Below are 16,590 nucleotides of genomic sequence, written 5' to 3'. Positions count from 1 at the left end.
GTATCCCCAAAAATATGGGGATGTCTGCACAGAGTTTACAGAGCTCAGACCGGTAACCAGAGAAGCTACACAGTGCAAGAACCATGGCTGCTTTTGCTTTGCAGAGCGCCTCGCTTTTTTCCGCTCTGTGCGCCTCTCGTTTTTGAGGAAACGCTCCGAGCGCCTCGAGTTGAATGAAACTTCAACTCAAAGCAGAAAAGCGCCCGACGCCATGGGCATTTTTTCTCATTGTCCAATCAGATGAAAGGAGAGGTGAGCCTTCTGTCAGTTTACAATGTAACAGTTAGGTTAATGACAGCTAATGATTCGGTGGTTGCCTTAACAACAGTAGGAAAAAAAAGACGCCCCCAGCTGCTAAAACGCGCTCTGTCTGATCGGGTGTTTACTTCCACAAAAAAGGCAGTGCGGTGCGCCTCGCGTTTTACAGCCTGCAAAGCGCGTTCTGTCTGATCAGGCCCTAACAGCGTTTTTCTTTGTGCTGGCAGCGCCCACGTCCTCTTCACAGCGCTTCTCACTGGCGCCTACTGGCATTAGCAGCAGCTGTGGACCTGGAGGTTACACCCTCGAAAAAATATTGTAAGCCCCGCCCCTTCTTTATTTTAATTGGTCGGTGAGGGAGAAGGGACATTGGCGACTTATCGTCTATTTTACTCTAAATGAGACCATATTTTACTAAATGAACATCATGCCGACGAGGACTGGAAACTTAAGACTGAGAACATAAACTCATGAGAGTATTGTTTACTTAGTTTACAAATCTACTGAGTGGAGTCGCCCCCTGCTGGCCATTAGTTAGAATGCAGATTTCAGACACTTCAGCATCAGCTTCACTTTTAAAACCAGCTACGTCCACTTCTTATACGCAGTCTCTGGCGAGGACAGGAGATCAGGGTGTGGAGTGAGAATAACACGGATGCTATTGTTGTTTTAAGTGGTCGAATAAGATCGATTGCAGCTCCCCTGTGTACTTAACTACATTTTAAACACAAGCCTCGACATTTAAGACAGTTTTGCCAATTTTTACGTAACTTGCTGAAGTTGCCGAGGCGGCTCTGCCCTCTTTAGTCCGTTTAAGAGAAACAACAAACAGATAGAAATAGAAAACATAGAGCCTCCGCGCTCAGATTTCTGTCCCTCGTTGTTTTTCCAGAGCATTCCTGGAGCGACGGATGTGTGTATTTTAAGGTGGACATTTATCCTAGCTGGTGATTTGGGGCTGCTGTGGTTGGCAGTAGTGTGTGTGTGTGTGTGTGTGTGTGTGTGTGTGTGTGTGTGTGTGGTGCCGTGGGGAATGTTCTACATGTATTTCCTTTGTGGATCCTCAGAGAGTTCACGCTGTAATTAGTGGCTCCATTTCCTGCGGGAGAATATTCCTTTAACTGGATGCTGCTGGGGTGTCACCCTCAGAGTGTGTTTGTTTATGTATGCAACTGTGCTTTTACTGTACATCCATCTTTATTCAGTCCTTCTCTGTGTGCTGTTATGCAAGTGGTCCTGCATGTGAGCCTGCATGTGTCTGTAATGCATCAGTGTGAGTGATTTGGTGGGAAAGCTGTGGCACTTAACTGGTGTGTGGGTGTAATAGCTCAGCAGTCATTAAGTCACACAAATGGCGGGCTATTTATCAGCATCACTTTGCAGCACACACACACCTAATGTCTAGACACAATGCAGAAGTATCCGCAGTGTGTACTCAGCAGTGACTGAGCATACAGACACTGACCATTAAAAGTTTTTACGCTGCTGTTGTTGTCAGTGTCTGGTGGCTGTTTCCTGGGGAGAAGTCTTGCCAACACAGGAAGTGAAGTGTTTTCTATTTTTAGACCGTCTGTAATGAGCAGAAGAAGAAGAAGGAGGCAGTGTGCGAGAGCAGCGAAAGAGAGAGGGAGACCTCCTGCAGAAACTCCACGAGGTCCAAAGGGAGTGATATCAGTGCTGAGCGTAGTGTTTACAAATGCATCGCAGAAACTCCACAGTGGCGTCTGCTCAAAGGCAAAGACTGGGACGAAATGAGAAAAAAGTAACGGCAGAAAATTAATTGGTCGTAGATAACAGCTGCCACTTTAAAGTCAGTGATACAAAACATCCTCCCAATCATCATTGGAATATCTGCATTTCCAAGCTGTGTTAAAGTAAGAGAGGAAGGCAGGAGCAATCCAATCACCCTTCAGTAGTCTATGTTTTAACTGAATTATATACAGAGCTCTCCGCATTTATAAAATAAACACACTTGGTGATTAAAAAAAGAAGGGAAAACACTGAATATATCAGCTTTTGTGTTAAAAATCTTTGTGTCTCAGACACTCGTTGGGCTGTGAGCCAAGCTGAGCTGCTAAGATCCAGACGTGAGACGACTGAAATCTTCATTCAGCAGTGACAGTGACTTCGAAGCGATCTCACATCATACATCCTCACCACAAAAGATGGCTCACTTTCCACAAACCTGTTCACGTCACGACACACCTCCCACTGTAAACATCAGTCCTTAAATGGGAGACAATTCAAACGAGATGGCAGACTTCCAAGCTTCAACTCAATCGAATAGCTCGCATTACACAAAAAAACGAAAGGGGCCTTGAAACAAATTATCTTTAAAATAATAGGTTTAGTTACGTGACGTTAGTTATGCTAACTAGCTACCTGTTGCCAGGCGACAGGAGCAGCAAGGGTAAGGGCAGGAACAGTCGGTGACGCAAACAGGACATCCTCCGTAGACCAGACCGTCTCATTTCAGATTCGACTTTAACGTCTACGCAGGCTATGAATGGTGCATCCTTCCCTGGATTGGGACACAGTAATTGTCTCACCGGAGCTGGCTGTTTGTTTTTCCCTTAGTTCTTCAGCTTTTGTTCATAAGTGCATTTCCAGGTGTCCCGCTCCCGGCGGCTCCCATTTAAGGACAGTTGAATGTACGTGTGAATGGCGTTTACAGTTGGAGGTGTGTCATGACGTGAATAGGTTTGTGAGAAGTGAGCCAATAGTCTCCATCTTTTGCGGTAAGGATGTATGATGTGAGAAAACTCTAAGAAAGTAGTCGGCTGAAAATCGCCCTGCCATTGGCTCCTGTGGGAGACTGATAAATATGCGTCTTACAGGTAAAAGGCTGATATCAGAGTTTAAAGTGGAGCTATGCTCAAAAGAAATCAGAGAAACAAATATTCAAATCATATTAATTTGATGAGATTGACAAAGTTCTGAGTCGAGCGCAGCCATACTTTGAAAAATAACGCAAAAAATGTTTTAAACATGAAAGAAGCTTGATTTCATTGTCTTCTTTGAACTCTTTTTAGGTTTGATCTGTTGGTTGGACAAATCCTGCAATTTGAATTCCTTAACTGACCAAATAGACTGAATAATAGCAGTATAAGTGTCAGGCCCACATGCTTTTTATTTTTAGCAGAAAGGAACAAAATATGCACTCTTATCTACTCGATGTGCATATATATGCACACATTCCTCCATCCATCATCTGTGTGTTTTCAGGGAGAGCAGGAGAGACTTTGGGACACTCCCAGTTACTCCACACATCATTGGCTGACAGCAGGTCACATGGGTTTTTTCTCTCACCCATATATGGAGATTAGGGCTGGACCAAAAGGGAGGAAAGTGTGAGAAAGGATCTCTAGAGCTGAGTGAGCTGAGAGGGTTTCACTCTGCAGGGGACTGTGGAGGAGAGGGACGCAGAGATGATGGAGTGACGTGACCCTGATGGAGATGTTTCTCCTGCAGATTCAGATTCATTAGTTCATTTAAATCACATCTTTGCTCCACTTTTAGAAGCTTTTGTATTATTAATTCTTGGAAGAAGGCAATATGAATCGTGAGTGGACTAGTTAAAGTAACTAAAGCTGGTATTTTGAGGTGAAGTTAGGTCAGTAAAAGTAAAGAAAGATGTCTGAGCGATGCAACCTGAAGACCCTGACCGCAGCTCTGTGCTGCTTCTACAACAAGAACTCTGTCATCTCTGCAAAGGTGAGAGGACGAGGGGAGCGTGTGAGGACGCGTGCATGTTTAAACTGTCCTTGTGTATCGGTGTTTTAATCACTGTTTGTGTGAAATCCTATTTGCGTAGCGTGTTTGTGAGTGCACGTGTTCCGCAGCTTTAAATCTATTATGTTGTCATCATCCTTTTCTTTCTGCCTTATCCTATTTTACTGTGAGAATTAATGACATTTTGAAGTCTACTTTTCACAGCTTCTTTAATCTGTTATTGTTGTTTAAAGTAGACAAAAGGAAAAAGGTCGAAAAAGCGTATTATTCTGAAGATTTTGCACGCTGGGAAACAATCTGAGGAGTGCTGGCTAACACTTCCAGCCTGAGCAGAATCTAATCACTCTGAATAGTCCCTCACTCTCTCTGTGTGAGCTGAACACTGGGCTTTTATTGCTCGGACCAGACGCTCTCATAAATGACCGACTGTGTGACGGTCTGTGTGTGTGTGAGTGTGTGAGATATACAGCTGGCTTCATCCATAACTGGAGCTGGCAGACAGACCGGGCAGTGTGTGACGGTGAGGGTGAGACACAGATAGTTATAGACGCAGAGGTACCGGGACGGGGACGGTGATAAATGAGTAACTTGTGATGGTTTGTCTTTTTTTATGACGTCAGTGAAATGAATGCCATTAGTTTGATTGGATGGAGCGAGCAGCCGTGCAGCAGTTTGTCCCTCTGCAGGTCGGCAGGGAGGTCAGGCCTGTGTCTCCTCGGGGCCACATTTATATCTGCTGTTAAAATGAAGTCTGCACCTGGAAGAAGGAGGTCACATGCTAATGGAAGGTGTGAATGCTCTGCACGTGTGATGTGGTCTATGATATAAAAATTTCCAAGGTGATCTAGCTTAGTTTAGTTTCAGTCACGCAAATTCAACCGATTGCCACATCTTTTTCTGTGTGAAAATCCAAAGAAAAACAAACAAACTCGACGCTCAGATGAAGCAAACAGTCTGAAAAGGAAAGCGACCGTCAGCCAGGAAAATCAAGAGTTACAACTGGAGTCTGGACTGTCTGGATATCTGGGAAGTGTGCTCCTGCAGTTACAGTTTATGGCCACAGGTGCCACCAAAGAGGACGAAACTGAGTTCTTGGAGATTACCACTTTAAGGAGACTCTTTACATTGAATCCATAGTGATAAATCCAACACTCAATGTCGTCTTGTGATTATTGTCCATGTTTCTGTGTTGAAAACTGTTAGCCGTCCACTTAGCCACTCCATGATGTGTTGAGTCTGCTGACCAATCAGAGCCTGTGTTACTGATGTTTTATCAGTGCTTATCTCAAATAGTCATTGTCCTGTGACATAGTAAAACCCCTGTCTCTTACCAATTGTTTGATACTGCCACAGCAGTTGGAATAACTAATAGAACAGTGTAAATGTAATAAATAAAGTCTCCTTCGAACATATCTATAGCACATTATGCACATGTGCTGTATGAAATGAGCATTTCATGGCTGTTGTCATTTAGTTTTTACACATTTTATTTGAAGTCTTAACACGTAAATTGGCCGGATGTGATGTCAGAAGACAAACGTCTCGCTCAGTCTATCGATGGCTTTATTGGAGCGTTTGTCTTCAGTTCTTCCGGATGAGAGGCGAGCTTAAACCATATCCGTTTGCCTTTTGTATTAAACCTTGAAATAGACACCAAATCCTCTGTTCCTCTAAACTCAGATAATTAACTCAATTGGTCAAAACTCAACTCTCACTCCTGCAAGATAAAGAAACAACTAAAGATTAGTTTATTTTCAATTAGAAAACTGGAGCAGAAAGTGTAAACATTAAATTGTACACAAAGATATTGTCATCCCTTTGTTGTCTTGTCTCTTTCCGGATTTGAATCCCATTCTTTGCTCTCCACGATCAGCTAATCCATCTTCATTCGTCCTGATCGACCTGATCCAGATACAGACTTTTCAAGACTACCAAATCCAGATTACCAGTGCTCTAAAAGTATTTGTTCAAAGTATTACTAGGATGCATTTGACGGGACTTGTACTTGTCATCCTCATGTGAACTGTACAACAGTGTCATCCCTGCTTTGGTCCTTTCATCCTCTTGCTCTACATTTGCTCCATACTTTCCCTCTGGCTCTGCCTCTCTTTATTCTTCATCTCTTTCTCTCTATCTGTGTCTTCTCCACGTCTCGCCCGGGGTTTATTTCCATTCTCTCCCCCCTGACTCCTCCCCTTCTCCTCCATCTGTCTCTTTGGGAGGTCGCCATTGAACCCAACAGAGCCAGCTCCTTGTGTATCGAAACTTGTGCTTTTACTCATGAAGGACCTTTAGATGATCATATACGATATCAGTATCAGGACTATAGGATATTTAGGAGATTATTTTATACGTTGTGTGATCCAATGCACGGAGATTACATGTGCTCCCAGTGGGACAGAAGCTATCACGCACACAAATAAGCAAACAGTATATGGAAGACGTAGTGATTATCAATCTTTGGTTGCAGTAAAGCTTCTTTTTCTCTCTCTGTAAACTCTGAGAGCATGACAGCGTTTAATAAATAAAACTCCTGCGCTTCAAGACGGCTTTGTGAGAAATCCCTTCTGGTGTTTTGGATCGAATTGTTCTCTGTCTGCATCCAAATCTCAAACACGTTTCTGAAACTAAAGCTGCAGCCTCACACAGCAAAACGTCATCTCCCCGGATCAGTTGTTGATCACAGATTTAAGTCTGGAAACAACCAGATTTGATTCATCCTCAATAGATCCTTAAACTACACGTCAAAAAGTATTAGAACCACTCGCCGATGTGCTTGTCAAACATGTTATTCTGCAACTGCAGCCTTGAATTTGCAGCTACCACGGCCTCCACTCATCTGTTAAGGCTCGCAGGGATTGGGAACGTTCAGAGCACTGGTTCGGGAATTATCTTGCGACGTTGAGTGATTCGGTCTGGCTCAGCACTGGTTGATCAGTTCCTCCTAAAGGTGTTGGAGGAGGTTTGAGTTCAAGACTCTGCAGGCCAGTTAAAAGCTCTTCCAGGCATATATTTCTGGACCAGCGGTTAGAGCTGGAGAGTAGCAAGGGGTTAGCATATGTCAAGTTATCAAAGCTGCCTGTGGCTAATTTATCAGTTTGCAAATGAGAATGAAGTTCTTTTTGTTGTGGCTGTTACTGGAGGATGCCCCTAGTGGGCGCACCAGAGAGCTCAGGCCGTATGCAGCTACTGTATGTGCGGGATGTTAACAACAGACATGGTGACACTCGAGGAGGTTACTGTTATGTTCATTCAGAGATCACAGCAGTTTCTGTGTGTTCGCTGGACGGATCACACCGTCTGCACCGTCCCCGCTCCGTCTCTCCATCACGTTCCTCCGTGCACAGACGTAACGCTCCCCGACTTGCTTCCATTTAGTTTTGCAGGTTTCCACGTTGACTTCTAGAACAGAACTTATCTGTCTGCAGCTGTTTGACAGGCATGTTTGTCTCTGTGCAGCGGCAACGACACATCGTACAGATGTGGATAATTGTGGACTTGGTTTATGAGCTTGCATCTACACTGCCGCTACTGTTCATGTGCATACTGCATCTTTCGAGCGGTAATTTTTGAGGACGGGCACAGCCGAGACTCCAAACGGATGCAGGGAACACGTGGCAGACATCATGCACTTTAGTGAAATGAAAAAGGTGGCATACACGTTAGCTTGTGTTAACGAAGAGTACAGCTTGTGGCTAAAAACAAAGTTTTTCCTAACTTCTCAACATTGCCCTCCCGTTTCCCGCCATGGCATTATGGGTAATGAAGTCCTTGAAACATAACTTAAGGCATCTGGCCTCTAAATTATCTCCTGTACTTATCAAATATATAAATGAAATGTACGGTCTTATTTTAACTCAATCCTTTTTAAATGTACTGCTCCACATGACCTACCAACTTCTTGAACGTGTTAACATAACTTATTAACCTATTAGCCTAACCCTTGTCAATACAGCAAATAAAGTCATAACATGCACAGGTAGTTAAAAGTTAGTTAAAAGCAAGTATGTTTCCTGCCTAAGAACAGGTTTTCTTATCACTACTTCTTCTTCTTCTTCTGTGAGGAAAAGCCAACAACAATCCTGACTCCCATGCATGGGTCACCACAAAGAAAGAACAAGCTGACAAGCCAGTTGCGGTCAGCGCATATTATAACAATAATTAGCAATTCCTGGACTTGGTTTTCTCAATATTGTCCAGGAATTTAAATCAACAACCTGCTCGCCTCAAAGCTGCTTCAAATAAACGTAAATAAAACATCAACAGCTTAATTTATTGTGGAGATAGATTCACATAAACTCTGCACAGCAGTATCGGAGATGGTGCTGAGGATGGTCCCACACTGACCAGCCGATGCCTCCCGGCCTAAACAGGAAGTAGCATCTGTTTATGTGTGTGTAAACAGGAAAGGTGGAGAAGTCATGAAGTAGAGATTTAGAGATCCAGAATCAAAACATTCACAGTTATTAGCTTCCGTCAGCCTCCCTCAGCTTTCAGAGTGTCCGTCCAATTAAATCTGACATACAGAAACTCGGAAAATTCATAAATTCCTTCAGCATTGCGGAAAAATCCTCACGCTGTCTGGATGTGGAGATAATTAAAAAGTTTTCACTGAATAATAAAACAGCCTCCAAAAGTTTCTTTCACTTCTCTCCTGGATGTTTGTTTCTAAAGTAGCTGCTCTGCTGACAGTTTGCATTCATATTGTGACTTTCCAAAACACACTGACTCAGTTTGACAGCTGGCTGGATGCATGCAGCATAACAGCAAGAGAGAGAGGGGAGGGGGAATACAGAGGGACACAAGGAGGGAGAGACACTGACAAGAGAGACAGATAAAGAGAGGAGGAAATGCCAGATAAAGTGCAGACCATCTGTTCAGATTTAATGATGATGAGGATAATGATGATGGTCTCTTTAAAAACTGTTTGATCTCTCAAAAGCAAGACCAGAAAGATATATTGTAGAAAAAAACTTTTGGCCACTTGGGGGACGAGGAAAATCTGTGGAGACCGCACTGACATTTCCCCTTTTTTAAGTTTATACGACAAACCTGTTTAACGTTTGGAAACAGATTGTTTTTTAATTGATTCTGTTTAAATGGATCAAGATTTTCAAGATTTCAAGAATCACAACAAGCAAAGAAAACTAAATGTGGGCACCGGCGCACTCATTCTTTTGCAGAGTTTAAAGAGTTAACAAGTAATCACTTATTTTACAACGCCAGTGATCAAGAGCAACACGATCATTCATTTACACTCATGTTTGTGGCCGCCTTTATTCACTATTTTTAGCTCTGTTTTTGTTCTGCAGCAAATTCAAAGTGAAATATCTGAAGCTCACATGCTCCGCCATGTCACCAGCTCGTCGTTAAGTGTGTCTGTCTGATGTTTGGTGCTGGAAAAACAGGAAATATTCTTTTTTCTCAGAGCTTTTTTAATAAAAACGAGGCTACTTTTTACGCTGCAGAGGGTCGAATCTGAGGCTTCACGACGAGGACTGTCGCCTCTGCATGTGGAATGTGCAATTTACCGCTGAGCTAAACTAGCACCTATATTTTAATGTCTTATTTTGGCTTCTTTCATGTTCTTAATGTTCTGATTTTAACTTGTAAAGCACTTTGAATTGCTTTACGAATGAATGGTGCTTTATAGATCAACTTGCCCGGCCTGTAAGAGCAGTAAAAGTGAACCATGATTGCAGCTGGATGGCAAAACTGCATCAACCCGGAGGTGATGCAGATTTGGGTTTCTCTCCAGGTTGTACGAGCGACTTCCTCTTTCACTTCTTCATTTTATACATTTTTATCTTAGAAATATTGATTATATCAGCTTGAAACACTCGAGTTAAAAAGAGAGATACTGATGCAATGTGAGCGTGAACGGTTGTTTGTCTCCGTGTGATTGACTGGCGATCAGCCAGGGTGTAACCCCGCCTCTCGCCCAGTGACAGCTGGGATAGGCTCCAGCCTCCCGCGATCCTGAACAGGATAAACAATATAGATAATGGATGGATGACTTTTGTGTATTTTATCTACAGGAAAGTGATGTAACACTGCACCGTAATGATGCCTCACTGCTTGCACAGCACTGCCTGTAAACTGTCCCTGAGATGACGACAGACGTGGACTTGAGTCAGAATCGAATCAGACTGAACAGTAAATGCAGAGAAAATGATGATGCATAAATCTCTGTCACAATGCTACAAGAGATTAAATCTGTATTTGAGTAGCTCTTTCCTTCAAAATGAATTCCTTTTTAGCAGAACTTTTGAGAGCATTTTATTTGCTTATATGTTTACTGGTTCAAACCAGCTTTAAGGCCCGTTAGTTGTCCCCTCATCTTGCACATTCTCAGATTAAACGGAGGACGTCGGATATCAGCTTTAGGTCAGTGGTGTCATCTATAAACCTCGGGTTCAGGGCTCCTCGCTCAGCGCTCACATTATAATGCAGCACACGGGGGATTTGAGGAACACGAGGATTATGATGTCCACTATTTTGTGCATGTGTGTCCATGTGTGTGACATGACGAGGAACCAGATTTATAATGCTAAAAGGTTATTAGTTTTCACCTAGCTGAACTCAAAAGACAAGCAGCTTAGCGAGCTGTCCGCCGCTTCTGATTGGTCACCGGACATTAGCACAAAAACAGTGACCTGGTTCTGAACTCGAGCATCATTAGAAACCTTTTTAGAGTTAAAGAAAATATTTTCTGTTTTGTGAAATCCAGGTAATCCTAAGAAAATGAAATCCCTGCAGAAATCCTGTAAACAATGTTCCATTGTTCACGTTGGTGTGAAAGCTGCAGCACTTGACTTGAGATCGTTTTTGTGGCCGGTCAGCAGAGAAACAGTGACGGTGAGAGTGGACAACATACCTGTCCTACCTTTGTTCTCCTTGGATTAAGCATTATGGATTTATGTTGATACCTGTGGACAAGAAGCACCCTATTAATCCATTTTAATAACACTAAATGTCCCTAATAACACACATGCTACACAGTAGAAGTTATGCTGCTGTCAATACCTTCTTCTCGATCTTGAAGCCGGAGATATACTTGCTTTTATCTACGTGTTCGTGCGCGCATGATGGCTGCCTGTTTGGTGTGTTGGCTGTGCATGTCTTGACATTAAAGCTACTTGATGCTAGATGCAGTATGCACAGGGGCAGTGTAGAGGCAGAGGGGATGTGACAGGGTCAACACAGCAACAGGGACAACAATGGCAATTCTGAAGACAAGCTGAGAGACTAAGTCTGCAAATATCCACTGTTCTGTATTAGAAGTCGACGTGGAAACCTGCAAAACCAAATGGAAACAAGTCCGGGACCGTTACATCCGTGCACGGAGGAACATGTTGGAGGGACGGAGCGGGGACGGTGCAGACGGTGTGGTCTGTCGTGATCTCAGAATTAACATAACAGTAACCGCATCAAGTGTCGCCATGTCTGATGTGCACATACATTAGATGCATACGGCCTGGACTCTCAGGTGTGAAATACGTTAACACCTTACGTTAATGTTACAATGTTGGAAGTCCAGACTAAACGTGGGTGAAGTTTCAGATCTTTAGGTAAAAGTGTGTTTGAGTAATCCTCAGCTCAGTCTGCAGGCTGCTGTGAACGCAGGGTTTCACACGCCAGGTTTCACACGCCAGGTTTTTTCTACACGCTGCACTTAGTGACGTCACAAAGTGCAGCCTCAGCAGGCTTCTGAGAGCTGACCAATCAGAAGAAAGTGGGCTTGTAGGGGAGGGGTTTTTTAAGAGTTTGAAATTTTAATTAAATTAAATTATGCTAAGCTACTCCACAGGTATAACAGAGTGAAATATGAAGCTTGAAATAAGCACAATAGTCCCTCTTTAAGAAGTACAGTAAAAACTCCCCCGAAGTGGAAATACTCATGTATGTACCAGGAAGAGCTCTTTACCACTTAATGCAACTGATAGTCAGTACTTGAATAAATAGACCTCTTCACACTCATTGGAAATATCCCTCCTCCCCTAAAAGCAGTGTGATTGAAGTGATGGAGGTTGTGTAAGAGTGAGTAGTAGAAAGAAGAAGAGGGTGAGGAGATGTAGGAGAGGAAAGGAAGTAAGGATGTAGGATAGGCAGGCCTGTGTGCAGCTGGTACAGTATAAAGGCAGCTGCTCCTCCAGGATGACATCATATTGCAGGGTCTTATTAAAGGACAGCCTATAAACAACGCACTCTCATCTCCATCTCCTCTTTCCCTTCCTCTTCTTCCTCGCTCTGTCCATTCTCCTCCCTCCGTCTGTGCATTATCCATCCATTCCCTCCCTCCTTCCTTACATCCTTCTCTCCTCCTCTCCCTCTCCAGCTCTCCTCTGTTCATTGCGCCTGGTGTTGGCAGTGTGGCTGCAGGTGTAGAAGCATTTTATTGTGACTGTTGTAATGAAATATAATCACGCATGTGACTGTGATCAATGGCAGGACTATAAAAGAGAAAATACTGCATCTGTTGTTTACCAGAGCTCCAACACAAACCCAATAAACTGCAGTGATTACAGCCACCAGCTCTGGTGTTAAACTTTATCCAGTCCAGCTCGTCTCCTGCAGGTACAACAAGAAAAACATGCTGCACGGGCCGAACGCCGTCAGAGCTTTTAACTGATATTAAAACAAAAAGTGAAACTAAATAAACGTGTTGCAACATCTTAATATCCCCCTTTTTCCTCTGTTTTGTCTCTCTCAGCGTAACGTGATAAATAATTAGTACTTCCTCATTAAACTGGCCCAGTAGTCATTATCTGACTCATTCAAGCACTTGGCTAACACTCCAACTTGCACGTAGCCTTCGACTTTGTGGTTCAGTTAGATAAAGTGAAGCTAGAATAAACATTAGGGAAACAGAAATAAGTTGTTTTTGTGTCTGTTGTGTTAGATTTCATGTCTCATACATGCACAAAAAAGGAAAAAGGAAAAAGAGATACTGTTGAGCATAAAGCACGTTTCTGCTGCAGATAATGATTTGTTGTTTGTCTAAAATAAAGTAGAACATCTCGATTTTACAGCTGCCAAACTACATAGCAATAATATTGTACATCAAATCTGATTCCATACAGCGAAATCAATATAAAAAAATCAGTGCATGTGCTTCATGACGTGTGGTTTTGGAAGCTGTAACAGGATACGCTGGTTTCCTGTCATGTATGGAGACATGGAGCCTGAGGGCAGAGAGGTCTATCGTAATGACTTTACAGAGAAGCAGAGACTATGACAAAGAAACATGCAGAGAGAGAGAGAGGTTTCAGTTTCATGGGGACGCAAATTTCCAGTTTTATATACAGCGCTCTATAATTTCCTTTTAATGTGTGTGTGCATGTGTTGGTGTGTTGGTGTGTTAATGCATGGACTCATGTACCTTACAGCCTGCCATGAAAACTCTTCTTCAGAGCTCCTTCATGTCGATCGTCAGAGTCTAATGTTCGGTTTATTTAACTTTACATGAAAGCGGCTGATTTAAGCAGCACCATCATGTAACCCTGCTACCATTTTAATTCTGAAACTACAACTAAGTTGCAGTTGAACAGCTGAACTGTATCATAATATAAAAACTATACCATCTGCAGTAGTAGAGCTATCTTCCAGTATCCTTTAAGCTGTTTCTTTCTTTCTTTTCTATGCCAATTAAATAAACTTGAACATTTAAACTGGTGAGGTAGACAATTTGCTGAGTGGATATAACTTATCATATGAAGATTAAAGATCAATGTGTTGTCTTTTAATTCACCACAGCTGACCGTGTAGTCTGTTACATAAATTAATTTTGCATTGTTGGTATTAAAAACTATAAGATAAACAATACAGTTGAATGAGGAGAGAATTACGGAAGCCCTAAGAGGACATCCATTCATTTTATTTACTCCATGATGACAAGTAATTTCAGTTGTTGTCTTATTATAATAATGATTACAGTGGGTAATATATGAGACAAATTAAAGATAAATAAGAATAATTCATAAAAATACAATTCATGCAGAAAGCTAACTTAACTTTAGTATCCTACAGACCACAGAAGAAATAGAATATAACTCTACATGTAACAGGAAGTTTCATCTGTCAACTAAGCAGGTAAAGTTCAGGGAAGTTGGTGCGTCACTTCAGTGTGTGTGTGTGTGTGTGTGTTTACGTACGTCAGGTGAGGGTGTGTGTGGAGGCAGGTCTGGGCAGTTGGGTGGGGTCAGGTTGATGACATCACATGGGAAGAAAGGAAAATCACAGAGGACAGAGAGACAGTGTGTGTGCGTGTGTGTGAACATGTTGGTAACTTAAAGCTCCTTAAAGAGAGTTTGTGTGTGTGTTTGAGATGAAGTGTGTTAAAGAAGAAAGAAGCACACGATAATGCAGAGACCGAGCAGCTGTCATGTAAGTGTGTGTGTGTGTGTGTGTGTGTGTGTTGTTATGTGTGTGCGTGCGGTGCAGGTGGTTGTGCTGATTCTGCATCCTGTCAGGTTGTTAGCAGACCTCTCTGTCCTTCACTTTGACATGTTGTGAACCTCTCGTTGTTTGGGGACTCATTTATCACGTCATTATTATTCAGGTGTTTAAATGAGCCTCTGTATCACAGGTCTGTGACATTTTATATTTTGTGCGACCTTTGATTCATTTATTAGAGGGTCGAAGGATATTATTGGGTGTGAGGCAAATTAGTACATTTGACTTTTCTTTGAGTCTCATAGTTTCTTGTTTATGAAGGCTTTTATTTTTATTAGCTCTTAAAAATGTCTATAAAACATGATTCAAGTAAAAGTTGTTGTTTCTTCATTACGTGCTTTAAATGCTGCTGGGAGTCGGTGAATACTGCACGGATGAATCACGTTTGGAGGTTTTCCTTCTTGTTGGATGGATGTTGAAACACGAAGGTTTAGAAATGCTAGGATTAAAGTCCTAAAGTACAAATAATTTAAATATATTTACATGTTAAGCTAAAGGTTGGGAAACAGCTACTGTAATAAGTGCAACTAGAGATAAAGTAGATGTAATAGTACATATTTCTGTAGCTTACTGAGAAACAAGTGCAAGCTGAACATTAGCTTTAGCTTTAGCATTAAGGCTGTGAAGTGTTGCTGTTCTGTTGTAGCTGCCATGTGATCTGCTGCACCAGCATCACATAACCTGAGAGCTGGGACGCTCCTGAGGGTTGCAAGATACACCTGAGGAGTCGCAAAATAGAAGCATTTTGTTTGTATCACGATGTGATTGCAGATCAGTTAGGAAGCAGAGACAAGATGCTATGCGGCTACATAAGTTATTTTTATGTCCTTTTGATCCTGACGTTTTTTGCCCTAAATATTTTCAAAATAAAAGCACACTTAATCAGGCAGTGAGAAACTAAATGCTCCTGCTGATTAGGAGTCTCAAGAACACATTGTTCCTGTTTCAAGAGGTTGAAAATCACAGGGCGACAACAGTCTTTTCATTTACCCTCAAACAATCACACACACTCTCTTTCCGTCCATCAGTCCTTCTGTTATTGTGCTTTTTTCACCTTTAAGTTTTTACAGTGCTCTTGCTAATTATGTTTGATTTAGTGTTCTGCGGTCACTGTGGTGTCACAGGGGTAATATTTGTCATCGCTCTGAGCTTTGACCTCTTCCCTGTTTGTTTTGCGGAATAAGGAAGTGATGCATTTATGATTATTGGTCCGAGGTTTGTAGTGTCAAATCCTATAAAGGCTCTAATTCATGGTGGGAAATGTTTAACATCTGCTGTCATCAGCGCGATTGACGGATGAATGAAGACGCTGACGTTTAGATATTTTTCTGTCTCAGTTCTCCAGAGATCAGTTCATCCTGGACTGCCCCTCAGAGAAACTCCGCAGAGAGCTGGAGGAAGAGCTCAAGATGAACTGTGAGGAGCCGAGGAGCCACGCGTGGTACCACGGAGCCATTCCCAGACAGGTAATACACACACAGACACACACACAAAAATCTGACTCATGAGTCCCTCCCTTTAAAAAAGCGGTTTAAAACTTGTTGAACCAGATCACCTATTATTAGAAGAACTGCACACACATGCTTACTGAAAGATTAGAGCTTAAATGTTGGCCTCAGCAGTGGAGCGGGGTTATAACGTAAGGTCAGTGTATAAAAAGCTCCTTCTGTGTGGTGTGTGCGTGTGTGTGTGTGTGTGTGTGTGTGTGTGTGTGTGTGTGTGTGTGTGTGTGTGTGTGTGTGTGTGTGTTCCCTCTGAAAGCCCGCTCTGAGATGTAATCATTTTTAATAAGCTGCTTCCTTTGGCTAAACTAAACTACCATTATGTCCTATACAAACACTTGCTTAATTAAAGTCTGTAACTGTGTGTGTGTGTGTGTGTGTGTGTGTGTGTGTGTGTGACACAGAGAGAGTAAAGAGGTAGTACATTAAACAAGGCCGTGATAGATACAAAGATAAAGAAACTATTTGTTTCTGGTCTAAACCAAACCTCACTCAGATTTTAGTTTGTGCCTCAGGCCTTCACACAGCTCTGCTTCTAATTGTGTTTTGATCAGTGAAGTTGATGCTCTGTTAGAGCATTGATTATCTATTCCTGTCATTTAACAACTGCTATCAATGCTGACAGAGTTTTGAGTTTCGACTT

General features: G+C 42.3%; 1 protein-coding gene across 1 annotated transcript in view; it reads left to right on the top strand.

Moving 5' to 3' along the window:
* bcar3 (BCAR3 adaptor protein, NSP family member) overlaps positions 1–16,590 on the top strand; it is a 55,356-nt gene that overhangs the window by 26,990 nt on the left and 11,776 nt on the right. Inside the window, exon 5 of the mRNA XM_069679987.1 lies at positions 15,783–15,911. Within this exon, the coding sequence (XP_069536088.1) occupies positions 15,783–15,911 (129 nt within the window). The remainder of the gene's footprint in view (positions 1–15,782; positions 15,912–16,590) is intronic.

Source organism: Semicossyphus pulcher, unplaced genomic scaffold (assembly GCF_022749685.1).
Source record: "Semicossyphus pulcher isolate SPU_LCO1_2020_fin unplaced genomic scaffold, fSemPul1.0.p SCAF_4, whole genome shotgun sequence".
In the NCBI taxonomy this organism is placed as follows: Eukaryota; Metazoa; Chordata; class Actinopteri; order Labriformes; family Labridae; genus Semicossyphus; species Semicossyphus pulcher.
The sequence above is the reverse complement of the archived record's forward strand: the minus strand, read 5'-3'. Positions and strand labels throughout refer to the sequence as shown.